Source organism: Phocoena sinus, chromosome 16 (assembly GCF_008692025.1).
Source record: "Phocoena sinus isolate mPhoSin1 chromosome 16, mPhoSin1.pri, whole genome shotgun sequence".
In the NCBI taxonomy this organism is placed as follows: Eukaryota; Metazoa; Chordata; class Mammalia; order Artiodactyla; family Phocoenidae; genus Phocoena; species Phocoena sinus.
This window is the reverse complement of record NC_045778.1, coordinates 57,190,478-57,210,455: the sequence shown is the minus strand read 5'-3', so window position 1 is coordinate 57,210,455 and position 19,978 is coordinate 57,190,478. Positions and strand designations below refer to the sequence as shown.

At 45.6% G+C, this 19,978-nt stretch overlaps 1 protein-coding gene across 1 annotated transcript; it reads right to left on the bottom strand.

Annotated features, from left to right (window-relative positions):
* Window positions 1-492: 492 nt before the first annotated feature.
* HIF1AN (hypoxia inducible factor 1 subunit alpha inhibitor) lies at window positions 493-19,268 on the bottom strand. The gene is made up of 8 exons (XM_032609033.1): window positions 19,067-19,268; window positions 18,526-18,776; window positions 15,756-15,904; window positions 13,269-13,414; window positions 12,378-12,484; window positions 11,891-11,954; window positions 11,553-11,663; window positions 493-10,700 (listed from the first exon to the last, which is right to left on the bottom strand). Exons 1-8 carry the CDS (start codon window positions 19,241-19,243, stop codon window positions 10,656-10,658), a joined length of 1,050 nt encoding a protein of 349 aa, XP_032464924.1. The 5' UTR covers window positions 19,244-19,268; the 3' UTR covers window positions 493-10,655.
* Between the last annotated feature and the right edge of the window lie 710 nt (window positions 19,269-19,978).

The following is a 19,978-nucleotide window of genomic DNA, read 5'->3' as shown; positions in this document are numbered from 1 at the left end:
CGGTGGTTGGGAGTCCGCCTGCTGATGCAGGGGGCGCGGGTTCGTGCCCGGTCCGGGAGGATCCCACATGCCGTGGAGTGGCTGGGCCCGTCAGCCATGGCCACTGAGCCTGCGCGTGCGGAGCCTGCGCTCTGCAGCAGGAGAGACCACAACAGTGAGAGGCCCGCATACCGCAAAAAAAAAACCATGCCTGTACCTATGATTTGACCCATGGTGGCCATCTTAACTGCTGCCAGTGCCTGGAGAGCGACTGCTACCTAGAGAGGATGAGTGACTGGGTCTGTGATAATACTATATGCAGAGTTTCCCCAGGAGGTGTTTGATATCCATGAGGGATACTTTTGTGTGTAGAAATAACTATCCAGAAATTACTTTGGCTTTAAGATTATATTCAGTTTTCGAAGTTACATATTCAAAATCCTAGTTCTTGTCTAAGCTGTTAAGTTCAGCTTACAAACCTTATTATTTTGTTTATAAAACAAAAGAGTAATGTGAGGTTAATATATTTTATTTAAGTACTTCATTTACCTGACTAAAACAAACTTTCCCAAGTACTTGATTATTATATCGCCAATAGATTACGTTCATAAATACAGCAAATCTCAAATCATTTTAAATGTTCCAAAACAATATAGAGACTTGGCGAGATTTTGACTTAAAATTCAAGTCTAAATAAATTATTCAACACTCTTTAGTTGGTATTACAAGGTAAACCTATCAAACTAAAAGGCAAATTCTCCTCCGTATGTTAAGGATTTAAAAACAAACTGCATAGATTCCTTAGAGCAAATATAGTAGTGCTGCAGGTTCCATGTTCTTAAACATGCCTATCCTTCATTCTAAGTTCTCCAGAGTTAAAAGATGCTTACCTATCAAGGAAACAATTGATGCTGCACATATATTTTGGAGGTTGCCTTCTCAGACGGTTGAGATGGTAAAACAACCAGAAACATTGATTGGGCTACTGACTGGATTCTAAGAAGGGACCCATAAATTCCTATTTGTTGTCTCTGAAAGCCCTATTATGGGGCCTCCATTACCTAAGACCTAAGAAGGTGGTCACCCAGCTCATATCCCTGAGTTTGATGCGCTTCAATACCCAACTGCATTTTCTCAGACACCTTGAACCCCACCTAGGCTGTCAGATACCTTGATTAGGTTGTGCATTTCCTTGGCTCTGAAAACACTTAAAAAGTCTTTCCATCTTGAAGATTTCTGCTTTCTTTTTATATTCTTCCTTTCTGGGATGACCACAACTCTCAGAGGTGTTAAGATGACAGCTGGCTGAATGCAGGACTTCTCTCACAACTTTGATTTGTAGTCACAATTCCTAATGTTCCCCTGGTGGGACTCTGATCTCATCCATAGCTCATTGTCCTGTCCTCCACTCCACACAACCCCTAGACTGGCCTTTCCCTCTAGCACTCAGCACCCACCTTCTTTCTTCAAACTCACCTCTCAACATCACGTGTTCTTCACTCACCCCCACACCAACTAGATGACCAAAGGACCCCTACTCCAGCTCCAACATAGTAGAGTCCTGCCACCTTCTCCCATGATTCTTCCTCACTCACACTCACACACCTTAGGACAACCAATCTCACCCTAGACAAGAAGGGAATTCTGATATTACTTGTTCACACTAAGGCGTGGACAACTGAGTCCCTTTTAAACTGAGTAAACTAGCTGCTTCCTAAAGGGAAAAGAAATGAAAGAAAGGGGACTAATATTTATTGGGCACTTACTAGGGAGGCACTAGGCACTGAGATGTTTCACTTGAGCTGTCTCATTCATTCCCAATAGCCACTCGAAGGGGCCTGTTAAGAAAGCAAAGTTCACAGACGATAAGTAATCTGACCATCTCAACGTTGGCAATGGTGAATACAAGATTCAAACCTAATCCATGGGACTCCAAAACTTATGCCCTTTCTCAGCACACTGCTTTTCCTTCTTAAACCAAAACAAAAACCTGACCAAATATTGGCACAGTGAAAGACAGTGTTTGGTGAGAAATGCTGCTTTACTGTTTCCTGCTGGAAATGTGGGAGGCTCTTATCTGTGAACTCCTGCAATTCTATGACCCACCCACTCCAGGAAAGCTCTCCTAAACCACCACCCAACAAATATTACATAGCGCTCAATTTAGACAGCATTTTCACGTATGTTGTCCCATCACCCCTGTAAGGGAGGTGGTGATAGTACTGACCACTTTTAAAGATGAGGGGACTGAAGCATGGAGACAAATGTGCCCAAAGTCACCCAGCCTGAAAAAAGGACATCTAAGATTCACATAGGGGTTCATGGCCCCTGAACCTTGTGTCCTTTCCACTTAAGACACACCATGTCCCCCACAGACACCCTCCTGCCCTATTTCCTTCATTCTGGGGATCTGATGGTAAACCAGAGCCTAGGTCTCTGCTTCTGCTCCTTAAGACACCATCCTAGCAAGACCACCTTTGTCCCCATATCTGCCTTTCACAGACTTTCAGTCTCTTCCACAACCTGGTGATCTCTTCCATTTTGCTTCCCCACCCCAAGTCATCTCTTCTGTGATTCCACTTCAAGTGTCATTATCTTGAGTCAGAGTAGGATCAAAAAAGCCCAGCTCTTCAAGCACTAACTAGACACTGGGTCTTCATAATAAACTGTTTCCTGAGTGCCCATACTGAACTGAGTGTTTTTAAAACATCATCACAAACGCTCATAACAATATTGCAAGCCATGCGCTATTCTCCACCCCTCACAGCTGAAGTTGCAGAGGCACAGACTTAGCTTAAGAGGTTATAGTTAGGAAGTGGCCAATAGGGATTCAAACCAAGGAGTCACATCCGATGTCTCCATTCTTGTCAAAACATCACATAAACCCTTGTAAGAACAATGACTATACTGACTGTAAAATGGGTGGGATTTTGCTCACAGTTAAAAGCTCACTATTCAAAAACTTGGAGGGAAACTTCACAAGCCTGGGGCCCTGCTGCCTCTAGACTATTGTGTGGCCTCTGTGCCCATCTCCTTGCCTCCTGTGTCCCTGCCTGCTGTGCCTCCTTCACACCTGTTGTGCCACCAGCTCACACACACTTCCAGTGCTTCTTATTCCCGTGGCGACAGCAGGTCTGATGTCTTCTATTTTCACTGACAGTGTTTCAGGTATTTTTAATATTATAAAAAGGAAATTTTAGATCATTCCTCAGCGATGGCAGCATAGTAGATTAGAGTCCTTGTGAGTTGGAGGTCACCGAGAAGGGGTAGGGGTAAGGAATGGTAACGTGAGCAAGAAATTTATGCTCCTATCTCTGCTCATGACCTGACAACTAGACTTGCTCTGGGAGCAGACACAGGACCTTTGTCAGAAAGCTACATGGACGAGAAGTAAAGGCTTTAAAAGAGACACGGCTGGGGCCATTAGAAGCCAGTGACCATCAAGCTTCTGCTATGGAGCAGTCACCCTGCTGTGCCTTTCTTTACATGCCTTATTCCACATAACCCTGACAAGGTAGTAATGTTATCCTCATACATATGAAGTTGAATGTCAGGTAGTTTGTCATCTGCCCAAGGCCACACAGGATGACAGATCTAGGATTCAAAGCCAAATATGCAAAGTCCTCATTTTCAACCACTACCCTATATTGCACCATACACTATACATTCAAGAGCTTGGATATGGAGATAAGCAGCAGAGCTTCCCTGAAGGGCAGGATTGACCTCAATGACCAAGTAAGTCTTAAGCAAACTGAATAAAACACAGCAACATTTTCTGGGGCCAGAGGGAAGGCTTCCAAGGCCCAGAGCAAAAGAAACCTAGAAGTGGAGAGGTGACTGTAAAGTGACTACAGAATGGCCTGAAGCCCAGAGACGGCTTGGCACCAGCTAGAGGTCTTCTACATCCATGGGGCTGGAGACCAGGGTCAGACCCAAGAGGATATGAGTGGCTAGAGGGGCACTGCAGAGAGGCGTGGCTCATAGTGGGGAGGAGGGGAGTGGCTGAGAGTGGGGGAAGAACCTAAGAGATCAGCCGGATATCAGTGTGGAAGAGGCTGAGAATTCCAGGCAGCCAGAGTACATCTTGGGCTGATGTCTAAGTAACTGGACCAGCATTGCTTCCAAGTAGGGCAGCAGGGTGAAACTCCAGAGGCCAGAATGAAGTCTTTTGCAAAGCAGTCAGGGAAAGGGCTACAACTGAGCAAGTCCAATCCATCTGCACTCCAGGACAAACCTGGGCTGACAATCAAAATCATTTTCAAATGTTTCTGTAGCTAACCAAAGGGTTTTCTTCTTTTGGGGGTCCAATGTCTGGCTCTTTCCTACAAGTGATTCTTAAAACCCTTAAACACGGAGGAACAGAGTGTTTGCTTTGGGACTGGGAGAAGCCAGAGAAGAAGCATGCCTTTTACTCCTCCCCAATCCCTGGTTATCTTTAAGGTATCACCTTAGACTATGTGACTTCTTGCAAGAAGCCTACTGTGAACAAAGGAGCTTGTCAGGTGCTTCTCCTCTGCAGACCTGTAACTGCCTGCTTGACGCCCCCGATGAACTGAGAGCACATGTGTAGAGACTAGAACTGGGCCTGAAACAAATGCTCCAGGGGCTCCACAAATGGTAGCTATTAAGACTCCAGTCTTATATTTTTCTGAATTCTCTTCGGAATGCCCCTCTGTGCTAAAATAACCTTAACACATATGTAACTTAAATACATGGAAGAGCATGCAATAAAATTGAAACAAGCGGGCCTGATTTGACTGCTGTGGTGTTTCATGGTATGAGGTTGGCAACAGCTTCTCTAGGTGTAATGGGAACTCACCCAGCTGCCCTCACCCCTCACACAGCGTAAGGAGACCGCACACCTGACAGCTTCTCATGCCGGCCCTGGGCCGATGAGAGCGGTAAAATCTGGCTGACCAAGTAGAAGGCATCAGACTCTTCCCTGTTTCGCTCCCTCTAGGGTGGATTTAGATACCAAGGCTCTTCTGTCTGTTCCCATCTCAATATGAGTTTCTCCAGCATAATTTCCTTATTCTTCCTTATGCTCTTGAGAGGGAAGGAATCACTGAAATCAAGTTTCTGAATAAGTCACAAAATAAATATAACCACCACTACCACAGCCATTTATTAAGTGCTTGCCAGGCACTGTGGTAAAGCTTTACAGACATTGTTTCGATCAGTCCATCAGCCCTGAGGTAGATATTTTCAACACCCACCTTCCCCTACACACATACCATTATAGTTGAGGAAACTTGAGGCTCAGAGAGGTCAAGTCAATCAACAAGGTCAAGCCCAGCTGATTAAGCAGCAAAGCTAGAAATCTGAACAAAATACATCTAACTCCCAAACCCATGTTTTTATACACTATACTAGATTGTTAGGTTGTTTCTCATTGAAGTTAAAAGACACATGCTCCTTCCCAAAATATCACCTGAAGACTAGATTTCAGGTGGGGAAGAAGGCAAGGCCCAGTTTTTTTTTAAACTTCTTTAATCAGCTATTGTACTAAACACCTGGAGGAATGAAGTGACAGTTGGGGTATATAAGCTGACCACTGGGTCCCCGTCTCCTGCTACCCCAGCTTCCAGGGCGTTTCTCATCGAAGACCTCCACTCCTGACACATGACTACTCAATATGCTGTTTCCCTTCCAGCAAACACTGAAACTAAGAAGTCAGCCAAATTTGGTGACTCAGAGCATCACCAAAGACACCTGAGAGAAATTAGCAGACATTCCCAAAACACCCACCATCCCTGAACTGCTGGACCCTAAGGCACAGAGATGCATGTATGTGGAAACACTAACTTCAGTTCTTCCCTCCAGGCTTGCCAGGCCCAGCTCCACTCCTGGGGAGTCTCCTGCTCAATCCCCCCTCACTGGTTCTCCACTGTCCATGATTCTCTAGGTTCCCTCCTCTCACCCATCTCCGGAGGCCTCACTAACCACAGACCCCTGGTCCTCAAGGTTGCCAGTGTCCGAGGCTTTGTCCGCCAGAAATGCACCAAAAGTGCTCAGCAGGGCTCCGCTGAAGATTCTAAGTTCTATGAAGATTAAACAGAACTGGCTGAAGACTAGTAGAAAGGGCTCCCAGAGTGAGAAAAGCTAAACCAGGACGTACAGAAGTGACAAAGGAATGGCAAGAGAACAGAGCAGACACAGAACAAATGGACTAACCATGTGTGAAAAGAATTATTGCAGATCAGAAATGGAAGATCCTAGAGAAAGTCAATCCAAACACCTGCAGCCAGGGAGCTTCTGAGAAAGCAACTGTTTAGGAAAAAGGACCTTGGTGAGGGGCTGCTGAAGAGCCTAGGCAGGGAGAGTATAAGTAGGAGAAACTGGGGGACTATGGAAAAGGAAGCTGGAACAGCTCTTTAGAGCAGGCAATTTGAGAGGATACCAGAGAAGTAGGCAGGGACTGGGGGGGGCAAGAACTGGAGGTTCCGGAAAAAGAGAAGATGACATGGGCAGAAAGGCCAGGGCCTCTGGAAGCCCATGAGTTCTTAGGAGCATCCCAGTATCCACCCTGTTTGGGTAAAACTGGTCCCTGAGGGCCACTCTCTGCAGCCCTACTAAACCCTGCATTGGAGTTTGAAGGGTAGACAAACCAGAGGTAGGAAAGTTACCAAGGAGAGAGACACAGCCCTACCCATGGGAAGTTCACATTCTGACAAGACAACCAACCACCACCATCACCCCTGCCTCCAATCCTTGATGAAGCCACTGATCTAAGGAACCCACCAACATATAAGCCACAAAACTGAGAAACAAATAACTGGTGCAAATCCTGTCCGTGGTGTTTAAAAAGACAAGAGAGAGATGAGGTGACACAGAGACCTGAGAAGATCCAAGTTGGGACTCTCCACACCTTAACACTCAGCCTGTTAGTTCATCTCATCACCTGCTCACACAGCTGGGCAGGGATCTCAGTGCCTTCCACATAACTACAGCTGCAATGACGTGCGAGGGGGGAAGGACAGAATCAACCTTGCTGGGAGCCTAGGATGAAGAGTCCTCCCTGGGGAGCCCAGGGGCTGGGAGGAGCCTGGAGGTTGAGGTTTGCTCTCTACTGATCTTCCTCCTCTCTCAACAGTCTCTAACCTTGTCCTCATAGGGTGCACCACACATGGCTTCATAACCTCTGGGTGTTTCATGCAGTTTCCTCTCCAACTAAGCAGAGGCTCCTGGAGGATAAGAGCAGGTGTTCTCCACACCCTGCAGTGCAGTAATGTAACAAATGCATGTCACAGGTGGGGTATCTAGAGTGTCGATTACAAAAACATTTTCCACAAACAGCATACACATGTCAAAACCATTCTATTTGCTATTCTTTGCCCTATCACTTGCATTTGACACCCTTTGTTGGCTCATGCCTCTAGATGTCTGTTCCTGTATCCACCTCAGCCTGGGGACTGGGCCCACCTAGACTTTGCTAAGAAAATAACAGCTCAGCTTATGGTGGGAATAATGAAAGGGTATGTGGCCCAAGAGCCTCTGGGGGGCAGAGGGAGGGTCTCCTCATTTTGGGTTGGCCCACTAAGGATCCTTCCCGTCTCCTAACAGATTCAGATTAATGATCGCTCATTCCTAATTGTCAAATTTCTTTTCCTTCATCCTGTGTCTAATCACCAGTGACAGAAACCATTACGCAAATGAGAGCAGACGACTTCCCCCAACTGTTCGCATTGGTAAAAACCTTGTAATTTAGAGCTCTGATTTGTAGGGGAAGTTGGTCTCCCCCAGGCATCCTGGGCATCTGCTCAACTGATGCCCAGAACAGCCCCTCCTCCACCCCCCCAAACTTCAACCCCCCCAACAAATATTTGACTTTACAAAAGAGTAGTTTCCTCTGTACCTGCTGGTGTAAAAATAGGATCTTGCAACATGGCTGACCCTCATACAGGCCCAAAGCCCCATCTTCCCCTCATGTGTCTGCCTTCACACTGCCAGCTAGGATAGGAGTAAGCAACAGAGCAGAAACGTTGTACTCTGCTACGAGTAGAATTTGAGCCTGAACAGCCCTAACCTAGGTATGTGAAGCGAAGAGCCTCAATCTCTTCACTGGGGGAAACGGAGGCAGCAGAACATGAATCAAAGTTCTTAGTGAATATCTAGATCTTCAATTCTACAGATGCAGAAGCATGCTGGGAAAAGTTATGGGACCTATTCAAGGACACACAAGTAACCAAGGGGATCTAGAACTCAGTTTCCCTGTAACTTCTTCCAGAACTCTTAACTCATAATATGGCTTCCTGGCAGTTTTCCCAAGAAGTCTTTAGCTGGAGCCCAGAAGAGCTTTCACCCTGAGCTGTATCTTCTGTATCCTTTTGGGCTAAGCCTGTCTGAACTAGACACTGCCTGCTGCCTGTAGTCCAAAGGAGGTACAGTAGGAGAATCAATGTAGTTTGGTGGAAAAGAACAGCAGGGGGTTTGCAGCCAAACAGTACTAGGTTTGAATCCTGATTGCCACTAACTGCTTATTCTTGAACTGTAAAATGAGAATACCTACCTTGCACTAAAAGCACCAGGCACACATTATGTGTCTAATAATCAGGGATCACTATTGGACATGAACCCAGAGACATTACCCAAGGATCAGGACCCGACCTGTGAAGGTCCCTCCCCCTCGTGCAGACCTGGGTCGGCACAGCACCCAGAGAGGAGCAGCTGAGAGACCATGCCTCCCTGCTGCACATCACCCACACCTTTAAGGAATGAGCCAGGGATGCAGCAGAGCTGCTGAGAAGGAAAATAATGTGCTGTATTTCAAAGTGTCTTTGTGGTCAATTTATCTTCTGTCTGCCTTGTTTTCTTTGCTGCGTTCCTCTTTCCCAAAAGAGATGGAGGGATGGAGATCACTGCAATCACATTTTCCAGCATTGGCTATATTTGAAAGAACTACACTTGAGAAGGTACCATGTTTGAACACCCACACTGCATCAGAGAACCCCAGAATGGGGTACTAAAAATAAACACCCCTCCCCAAAATACACACAAGTGCGCTCATGCACACACACACATGCATCCTCTCAGTCCACCAGTGCACTGTAACTGTAAACTGAGCTCTGGGGGCGAGAGCCATAGCTCGGGCACTGGAAGTAAACCTTTGGCAAAAAAAAAAAAAAAAAAAAGGAAAAAATGAACCCAGAGACTTCCAACTCCTTTTTCCTTCCAGAGAGAAGGGGCGTGGAGATGGGAGTGGAGGTGAGCAGACGCAGGGCCATCACACTGCCCAATCCCAGGGGCCCCACTTCCATTATACAGGCGTGAATGATGGCCCTTCGAGTTGTGCAGTGCACAGCTGCCCAGCTGTAAGCTGCAGTCCTGAGAGGGGTTCCCAAGAAAAGCTATGAACAGAAAAGGAAATTCCTCTCCATGCTCCACCAGTTGCCCTGACTTCTGAGGGTGTTTGTGGAACATTACAGTGGGGGTCTGGCAGAGGCGCTGGCTTTAAGAGGCAAGGCTACATTTTTGCCCTTGCCATGAGGTGGATGACATGTGGTGCGTTAGCTGCCTAGGCTTGACTCCATTTTGTCTCCTGAGCCAAGAAGCTCCGCAGACACAGAGGACGGGGCCTGGGCAGGGAGGGTCGGTCACAGGACGTGGAGGCTCTAGCCAGTCGGCCTCAGGCAGGTTGCAGCGAGGCCTGACCAACATCCAATGGCTAAAAATGAGTTTAAAAGCTTTAGACCAGGTCAGGCAGCACTGCCTTGGGGCTCCTGCTGTATGTCCCACTGGACAAGGTTAAGCAGTAGAAACTTGGTAAGCAGAGAGGCAGGCCAGTGTGGACACACGTGCACACACACAGGCACAAACATCCACACACAACCACACAGAGGCTTGCACCCCTAGAACCTAGAGAAGCCATTGCTAGGATGACTCCCCTGGCACCCAGGACAGAGAACAAGAGCTGGTGCTGAAAGAAAGAAGCTGTATGTGTCTGTAATTTGTAAGTTATGCACAATCCTTGGTTCCTGTGTCCCAAGGCTCTTTTCTGTGTATGGCTTGAGCTTGAAGGTTCAAGTTGGAACCCTGTCTAATTTACTCTCCTAGGAAGCTATTTAGGTTCTCAAAGGCAACCCTCCCCACTCTCCCTCTCCCCATTAGAGTCTCAGTAGCCATTCCCAACAGCCTAGAGCCTCTCTGTGAAAACTGGGAGGGGGCAGACTGACCTCACGGTTAGGATAGTGTGGCCCTGTTGCCCAGATGCAATGGGCGTCCAAGAACATCTCCTCTCTCTCAGGCTGAGGCACTGAGATTGCAGGAGACAGAGCTGAGAGCCAGAGGTGGCATCCTGACCCAGAAGGAGGGAGCAAGGAACAAGTACATACACGCGTGTGCAGGCATACACACGCACACACATCCCAAGGTTGACAGACTAACACACGACATGATGACAACCAGAAGCTGGGGACTCCACACACTGAATGCAGGACTTTAGGGGGCAGAGAGGGAAGGTGCTGGGGCACAGAGGCAAGGGTAAGAAGTCCCTCCGAATGGGAGTGGAGTGCCAACCACCCTGCCTTGCCCCAAACACCTGCCTCCAGGGCCATGGCAAGAGTCCAGTCCATTAAGTGCAGCGTGCAATACTAGCGTTTGGAGTCTCCTGTCCTCATCAATGAAGCGGTGTGGACGGGCTAGCAGTCACCTGGCAGGAGGCCTCGACTCCTGGCAGGCTAGTTGTATCGGCCCTTGATCATTGTGTTCAACAAGGGCCCCACCTGTGAAAAGACATGAGGAGCCAGTCAGAACTGCCTGTCCCCTAGCCCCGGAGCCAGATGAGGTGTGTCTGGAGACATCGATGTCCAGCCAAGGGCAAGGACAAGGCTTCCATTCAATCTTGTAAACCCTCTAACCAACTCTCTTCCTAGCGGTCAACCCAGTATCCTGGAGCATGGCCCTCTCCTCTGGGTCCATCTTGTATTACCTTCCCTCTCACAATACCCTACATTTGTAAGCAGAACCAAACTGATAAACAGAAGGTCAGAGGAGCTAATAATCCCAGACACCCCGAGTGTTTACGTGCATGTTTTGTAAATGTGACTTAAGAATCTTAAGTGATTCTATATCCTGAAAAGATCATTTGTAATCGGGGCTGGTGCGATCTCCCAAGCCCACAGGTGCTCTGAATGCTGAGGCTATCCACAGGACAGAGGTAGGAGCATTACAAATACAGACCTCCCCCATTTACCCAACGGGCCACTGGCACACCTGCATGGGAAGCAGGTCTCAACATTACCTAGAGCAGTCTTGGCACGGCTGGGAGCGTGTGAGTAGATGCTTTACCGCTCGCTTCCCATTCCAAAAGAATCCCCTCGGGGGTCCCCAGCTGGCACACAAGCCCCATGCGGAACATTACTACTAGCATGGAACAGATTATAATTGATCCGCCAGTCAAGCCCAGCTCTCATCAGAAAACAAGGATTTTCTGAACATACCCATAACCTCTATGAAGAAACAGGACAACAGATACTGAAACAGAAGAGCTACAGAGACTGTGACACCAATCCTGACTTTCCCTGGTCACTCTGCCCACTGAGTCACAGGAGAGCCACCTTGGGGCAGCCACATACCTCTTGTGGGTTCCCCAAGGCCTCTCCAAGCATCTTCTCAATGTTTCTCATTATGGCCACTTTCTGATGGGCTTTGAGAGGATATTCAATTCTCTTAGGGGTGGGGGCCCCCTGCAAAGGAAGCAGCAGCTCAGGAAATGTCTTTAGCAGGCTTCAGTGTCACCCACTGTTCCTCGCACCATCCTCCCTTAAGAAACCCAGTTCAACCCCACCCTCTCCAGCTCCCCCAAAGATCTAGGAATCACTTCCAGAGACAGCCAACCTCCCCACCCTGCCCCTAAATAATTTATTACACCTACCTCACCCCACTCCCATCTAGGAAAAAAAACCATATTCACCTTATACCAGAAGTTCACAGTGATGGTAATCCCCCCATTTAGTAATGACTCTATGTGATGCCACCTGCAAGAAAATAAACAGGCTCCTGTTTGCCACCAGTACTTCTCAGAAGGAGGGATCCTCTGAAACTAGGTAGAGTCCTGCTAAGGGATATAATGAAGACAGTATCTTCACACTCATCCTATCAAACACACCCTGGGGCTAGAGGCAGTGGTGTTCACCCTTCAAATACCAAAGAGTCAAGAACAGTTTCTCTAGCCTCAAGCCTCTGGGATCTCTTTGGACTTGAGGAACTGTCATCTTGTCTAGAAACAGTATTGCCATTTCCCCCATGTTCAGTATGCTCATCATCTGGATATGCCAACCTTCCTGTATATCACGTAAGTCCAATCCTGCCACAACTCAAAAGAAGAGACATGGATAAGGCTTTCCAGGGAATGGCAAAGAACGCTCCCTAAAAGCCCCCAGTCCTAGCCCCATCCTCACCAGTACATTGGGATGTAAAGAACATCACCAGGGCCAACCACTGTTTCGTAACCAACCACGTTCTGGAAATTGGGGAACCTCTCGTAGTCAGGATTGTCAAAGTCCACCTGAGAGGTTCAAGAGAAAAAAAAAAATCAGTCAATCACCAAATTTTTATCAGTAACTTTGGTAGTCAAGAAAGATGCCTTAAAAAAGTCTTTAGAATTTATATCCAGAAGACACAACACACATTAAACATACATAAACTCTCAGAGAATGACCTAAGAAGATGGGCATTGCTGAATGTTAAATGATAAAGAATACTAGGCCTCAGTGCTCCTGAGGTCAGAAGCCAATCATCACAGTTTAAAGGTCAGAAAACCTACTCATGGCCTGCAGATCTGAGGAATTAGGACTCATCCTTCACCCAAACCTTCAGAAATTTTTCCCCAAATACATATTCTAACCAGCAAAGATTTCTACACGAGGTAGTTAAGCGGTTTTCTCAAGAAAGGAGAGGCGCTCTCTGGTTGGCCACAAAGTCAACCACACACCTCACTGAGATCCAGAAAAGACATTAAGTGACATATCTCAATTCTATTCACCCTTTTTTTTATCAAAAAGAAGTAGCAACCGTGACAAAAGTAAACAATTATTAAATCCAATGGAGACATACACATTTTGTTCCATGAACTTATAATTCAAACAGAATAACCAGAGTCCACCAGCATCAGTGATGGGGTCTGCCCTAAATATATGGGGACCACCACAGGGACCTGGAATATATAAACTACATTGTGAAATTGTCCTGAGTTTGTCCAAACCTGGCATACCTCCACAGAGAAGGGGAAAGACATGCCAGCCTTGGATCTCAAAGGAGTTCTACACCCTCCTCAGACCACACGAGCTCACCTGGCTCTGTCTGTCACATGGATGATGAACAGGATATGGGTAGAGGCACTCAAACTGATCCGGAGGGAACAAAATGCATCGCTTGTAGCCTTTTATCTGAGCAAAGAAGTTCTGTTGCTCATCATAGTGAGCAGGTGTCACATTTCCTGTAGGAAGACAGACATTTTCTTATTCAGAGCAGTAACTCTATTGCACAGGGTGGAACACAGGCCCCAGTGCTGGAGAGAAACCCAGCCTGCCCTCTCAGCAAAGGGTTCCAAATCAAAATTTCAGGCAAGATCAGGGAGACTGTAATTACAACTCTCAATTAGGTACTACACTTTTAATGGGTGATAAGTCTAGTAGCAAACATCACTGGCTAAAAGTTCACCATCAATTAGCAAAGTAGACTTTCTTAAATGATGACTGCTGCCCTTATTGGAAGCAACTGCACATCAAAGTGATACAAGTACGGCAAAATAATACTCTGCACAGGTACACCCCACTTATCAAAAGTTAGCTTTACGTCATTTTGCTTTTATAAAAGACCTACATTTGTACCTGTTTTTGCTAACCGAAAGAAATCCAAAGAGGATTTTCATTTTTATGAAAAAAAAAGCAAAAATATCATTCAGTGTTTGTTTTGCAGCGAGTCATCACAGAGGCAGCAAGCACAGGAATTGAGAGTGGCACTGCCAACCTCCTCCCCTGGAAACTACACTCAGCATCAAGCCAGCATCTCAGTATCAAGCCACCATAGCTCTGAACTGTGTCTGTGAGCATCTGTGCTTTATCTCGATTTACTTTGTGCATCCATTAGCAAGATGTGTCCTAAAGTAACTGCTTCTTTGTTTTACATCATCTCGGCTTATACAAGGTTTCACAGGAATGCTCTGCTTTTAGACAGCTGAGGGGAACCTGTACTTGTACTCTTCTTGACTATGGCACGAATTCAAGGGCAGCAAAAAAACGAGAGTTAGAACAACTGAAATGACTGGTATCAGCAACGCATGCATGATCTTCTTTGATGGAGTTAATCAGTCATTTTAAGTTGTACGAATATGTACTTGCTTTGGGTAGCTCTTTTGGAGCTCAAAGATTCTCAACCTCTGCTCCCACTTCATCACACCTGTGGGATTGCAAAACTTCTTTAGATCAACACTGGAGCTGCTGATTCTCATTGAGGGAAGCATATCAGATTCCTGAAGAGAGTTGTATACTCTGAATAAGGCAAATTATTTAAAATGCCATCCTGAATTAGTTCTGCCCTAGCGTATGTATGCTCCATCTACTCTTTGTAATGGGGCTGCATCTGATGTTTATCCTTTGCACAATCCTTGAGAGATCAAGGGACCTCTGTAGGGAATGGAGTTTAGAAAACATTCCCCAGGTCTGCCTGGGTGAGCCAAGACAGCTGCTTTCCTAAGTGCAGAGATCCATATGCATCCTCAGAGGAGACTTGCTCTTTCATCTCTGAGGGATCTGTTTCCCTGCTCTCTACACCACAGGATAGGAAGGCAACATAAAAATTCAGTCAAGTAAACAAGAACTTGCTCCTGGCAGGTCAACCAAGAGTTGGTTTCAAAGGGTCAGGTTAAGGGTCAATTCATAAGTTGCACTGCTGGAAACTTTTATTAACACTGGCAGCAAAAGACCCAAATCTGAAGAAAGGACAATCAAAGGGGAAGAAGAGACTTCACAGCCTAGTGGTGAATGACAATGAGTAATTACTCTGCTTCCTTGTTCAACCCTATTTACTCATCATTTACTAAGTATCTACTATGGGCCTGGCACTGAGCAAGTGACAGAAATAAAAATAAAGAAAAAAAAATTAAAAAAAACAAACAAAAAAAAAACGAATAAGACAATGACCCTGGCTGGTAAGTAGCTCTCTTTCTCCTGATTGGAGTTTAAAGGTTCTTCTTTTTATTTAAAAAAAAAAAAGTATTAATGTATTTGCTTATGTACATGTAAAATCCACTAGCAGGATACACAAGCAACTAATAACATATGGTGCCTCTAGGGAGGGAAGGATACTGAGAGGCTGAGAAATAGAAATGGAAGAGAGATTTATCACTACATACCTATTTACACCTTTTGAATTTAACCCCATTAATGTATTATCTGTTCAAAAGATAAGGTTCAATTTACATTGGAAAAACGTTTCCCTCTTCTACTGGGATAAAAATCTTCTGAATATAGACAGATCCAATAGAAAACAGCAGAATTTTAGAGATCCCTAATATCTAAATATATATACTCACACAGCAACTGAGGAAGGGAATAGGGAACTTTCTTTCTAGAGTACCTGACATAACATACGTTATCTCATTTAATCTTCATAGTTAATTATAAGATATTACTGTGTTCATTTTACAAATTAGGAGACTGAGACTTAAGAACGTTACGTGACTTGTTGAAAGTCATGGAGCGAACAAGTGGTGGGGAAAGGTTTAGAAATCACTTCATACGACCCCAAGCCATGCTGCTTTCTGAAAGATTTCTTACCTTCCATGCCAATAAGCAGCAGGTTAGAGGTCAGCTGCCCCCAGCCACGCTTTCCCTGTTGCTTATTAATCCAGTTCCAGTTAAAACCCAAGAAGTCCATGACAATCTTCCTGCCCACAGTGTCATTGAGTGTTTGCTGCAGATACAACCTATGTTCCCCAAGAAGAAAATCCCATTAGTGCATGTACACACTGTCCCTGGCATGGCCTCTCATACCTGGAAATCCAAACCCAAGCCCATACCAACATCTCCCACAAAGAACAGCTGCAGCCATGGGACTCTCACAGAACTGAATCCTTACCTATCCTTCTCTGAGCTCTGTTCAACACCAAATTTTATACTTTAGAGAAGTGATTCTTAACTTTTTCTGGGTCACAGTATGACTCCTTTAAGAATCCAAGAAAAAAAAAGAATCCAAGCAAGGTTCCCCATAAAAATGCACACATTGAACTTTAATATAATTTCATAGATTTCCTCGAAGCCTACCCACAGACCCTAGAATGATGACTCAGCCTTGTTCCAGAAACTCTCGGGGCGCGAGACATCCCCTTTGGCCCTTGATGGCCATTTCGGCAGCTCATATTATTGTTCACCAAGAACTAGTTCCCTCCCTGTGAGAGAGATTCTTCCTCACCTCCTTGAAGCAAGGCTTGCTTATATAACTTGCTTTGGCCAATGAGATGTCCACAGAAGTGACTGGTGCTACTTCCAAACTGTAATTTTAAGAACCAGTACACACTACCACATCACTTTCCCTCTGCCACAGCAACTGCAAAGTTTCCAATGGCAACTGATGGAGCAATCTGTGTCCCAAAGTGCAAAAGATGATGTTAAGTAGAGTATCCAGGTGACCTGAGATGGACATGTAGCATGAGTGAAAAATAAACCTTCGTTGCTTCAAGTCGCTGAGCCCTGGACTGAAGCCTAGTTTATCTTAACTGATTCAGCCACCTATCTGTAGCAGCCATCTATAGCTGAAGAAAAATACCTCACTAAGCTTTCCACAGACCCAGGGCCCCTAACATGCCTGAGGAAGGTAAGAAGTTACTTAATAGATATGAAAAGCCAAACACACTTGATCAAGCCCCGAAAGAAACATTATTTAGGGGGCAAACGTGAAGAAGAAGAAGTAATGGTCCTGAGAGCATTACTTCAAAAGCTCAAAGGTATCCCAGTGCCTGGAATCACAATGTTTAAGGCAACATTAATTAAAAATCTTGATAAGTTGGAAACAGCTACCTGTCTGGGGACATGGAAACCTCAAGACTCCAATGCAACCTTGGAACGTTCCCCAGAGATTATGATGTACATATGTTCATACAAATATTTCTCAAGTAACTCTGAAAGAGTCAGGAACACTCCCCAAACAGGAATCTAAGCAATTCCTGTGAAACCTTAACAGTAAATCCTCAAAAGAGCTCAAAGAGGATCCTAACACCCTTCACCCTAGAATCATAACAAGCTGTACAATTATACAATAGAGTTGGCTGGTGCTAAAGTCAGCTGATAGGGCAAATCTTGCAAATAGTAAAAAAATTTTCCTTAAATCACCCATAAAGTACAGACTACACTCATAGTTCAGACTTAGGCAAAATGCTCTCACTACAGGAAGCAAGAAACTTAAAGTGACTGAGGAACCAGAGGACTCATGTGTCTTATCTCACACTCATTCCATGCATATGTTCAATCAATAGCTTTACACTCCACAAGCATCATTTAAATCAATCTCTCTTCTGAACACTGGGTGTATGTGTGTGCGCACGCATGCATGCACTGTGGTAAATTTGAGGACATCATGCATGAGATGATTCAACTGAACCAGTCTCTATAAGACATAAAGAACAAATCAACCATAGTTCAGATTCTGGAAACTCTTCCGGTCAAAGTTCCATCATTATGACAATAGCTAAGAGTCAAAAGCCAAAAAAATAAATAAATAAAAAGTATGTTTCAAATCCTTTCACTCTGCCACATACTACTAACAGAGTCAAGAAGAGAACTGAGGCTGGAGAGTGAAGAAAAGCCCAGGGGTGGGCACCAAATGTGAGACGGAGATAGTCATTCACCATCAAGTACTCAATGACAGCAATTTCCCAGAGGCAACGTTATTCTGTGGGACTGAATGTTGTCTGGGACCTACCTAAGAGGCTCTCTACCTAAGGTAGAGAGAAAGAGTCACTCCCGTGTGTGTGTGTGTGTATCTTGTGTTTGCTATCATCAATTCAACGCAACACATCAATATTCTCCCCACCCTCACCTATACAACTTTTTAGCCTGCACTGCCCCCATTCAAATATTTTAGGACAAAGGCTGCAAACCCATAATCTCAGGAAATCTACTAACACATATTTTAAATTGGCCTCTTGCAGCATTTTAAAAAATATGAATTAGCTGCCCACATTTAAAACTCAAAAAGATTTTAAATAAAAATACTGATTTCTGGTTTCTCTTGAAAAAAATCAGACTATCTGGCAACCCTGGGACTGCACTCCAAAATGGAAACAAGAGTCAAGTAATGACTTCACACTTTGAATAAGGCATATGCCTTCAGCTTCATCATAGCTTTCACCCAAACAACTTCACTCACTTCATTCACCTACCTGACTCTGCTAGGCAAGTGTGACTCTCACTTTATGAAGACAACAAACTTGAGAATCACAGTTCAAGTCTAGTCATTCCATCATTCCTCAAGCTAGAAAACTCATCCTCAGATAAGGAAAGGAAAATAGATGCCCTAGATCCAACGGAAAACCACGACCTGGGAATTTACCTCTCTTCACCTCCTCGTTCCTGAATATCCTGCAGTTTCTCAACAAACTCATGGAATTTCATTTCTTCCCTATTGGACCTCGGCTTAAAGTTCTGGAAATTAGCCATCTTCTTCTCATCATAGTACAAAAACTTGTGGGTGCTGGCACTGTACACAGAGAAGTCTCCATTGCCAATATTTTCTTGCAGGTATTCAAGGTCCCATTTTAGGGCAGGATACACAAGATTTGTGTCGGTCAGCACCACAGGCTCCTAAGTAGAAAAAACAAATGAAGGCGTCCCAAGGAGCTAGTGGGTTCTTGTCCCAAGATTCCAGTACTTCCCAACTTCAAAATTACTTCTCCTGTTAACCAGCACGAACCTCGCAAGTCCCATTTTTCCTTGCTTCCCTCTCCATCTCCCCTTAGGCCCTAGTCCACAACCCGGCCTAATCCACAACCCCTCCCTTCCATCACCACTCGCCTTTAACCTCTCCTCCCAATCTGGTCCCTTCCCCCATCCCCCACCCCCCACCCCCTCTTCGACGCGGCCCCGCCCCCTACCTCATTCTCGATGAGCTCCTCCGCCCGGGGGTCGCTCTGACTCAGACGCGGGATGGGCCGGGTCGGGAAGGTATAACTGCGCAGTTGGGACTCATCCCAGGCGGGGCCGGGGGCTTCAGCCTCTTCACGGGGTTCTCCAGAGCCCGAGGCCGCAGCCTCAGCCGCAGTCGCCGCCATCTCCGCCGCTAGGGACGGCCCCACCGGAAGCGGAAGCTCTGCCTATTCCGGGGAAAACACAACGGAAACCATAGAGCTAGGCTGCGAGAGAGAGAGTTCCAGACACTAAGAACGCGGGGCCGAGCCTTGGGCGAGCGCCTCCTAATGGTAACCTATAGCTCTACACCCTACGCTCCGCCCCCGAAGACCCGGGACTAGACTTTAGTCCCACTGAATAGGGGTGATCATCGGGTTAACCAATTCACAAATTATTGCTGCCTCAGTGTGCCCAGGCCTACACAACAGGCAAAGAAGGAGGTAAGTTTAGTGGGGCATTAAATTTTACACTGATGGATGGGAAGAGACGCAAACTTGACCCACCTAAGGAAGTCAGAAGGAAAAGCAACTGTCCGATAGATAGACGTTGGGTAAAGATTGCTCCGAAAGCCTCGGCAAAAGATATATGGCAACTTGAATTCTTTAGAAATCAAAGACGGTTTTCTTTTGCTTGGCACCATTTGATTTTTCTGCCTGTGTCACCATCTTACCTACTTAAAGGCATTTTTGTCTATCTTGACCGAATTAGATCAGTGTTTGCTATTGATTGAATGCAGATGTCGTCCAACCATTCTGAACATCCATTCGATTTTCGTTTACAAGAGGGCAAGTTGCTGTAAAGTAGTTCCCCCCAAATTCATATACTGAATAGTATATATCAGTTTTTATTGCTCTGATATATATTTGGTAATGTCTATA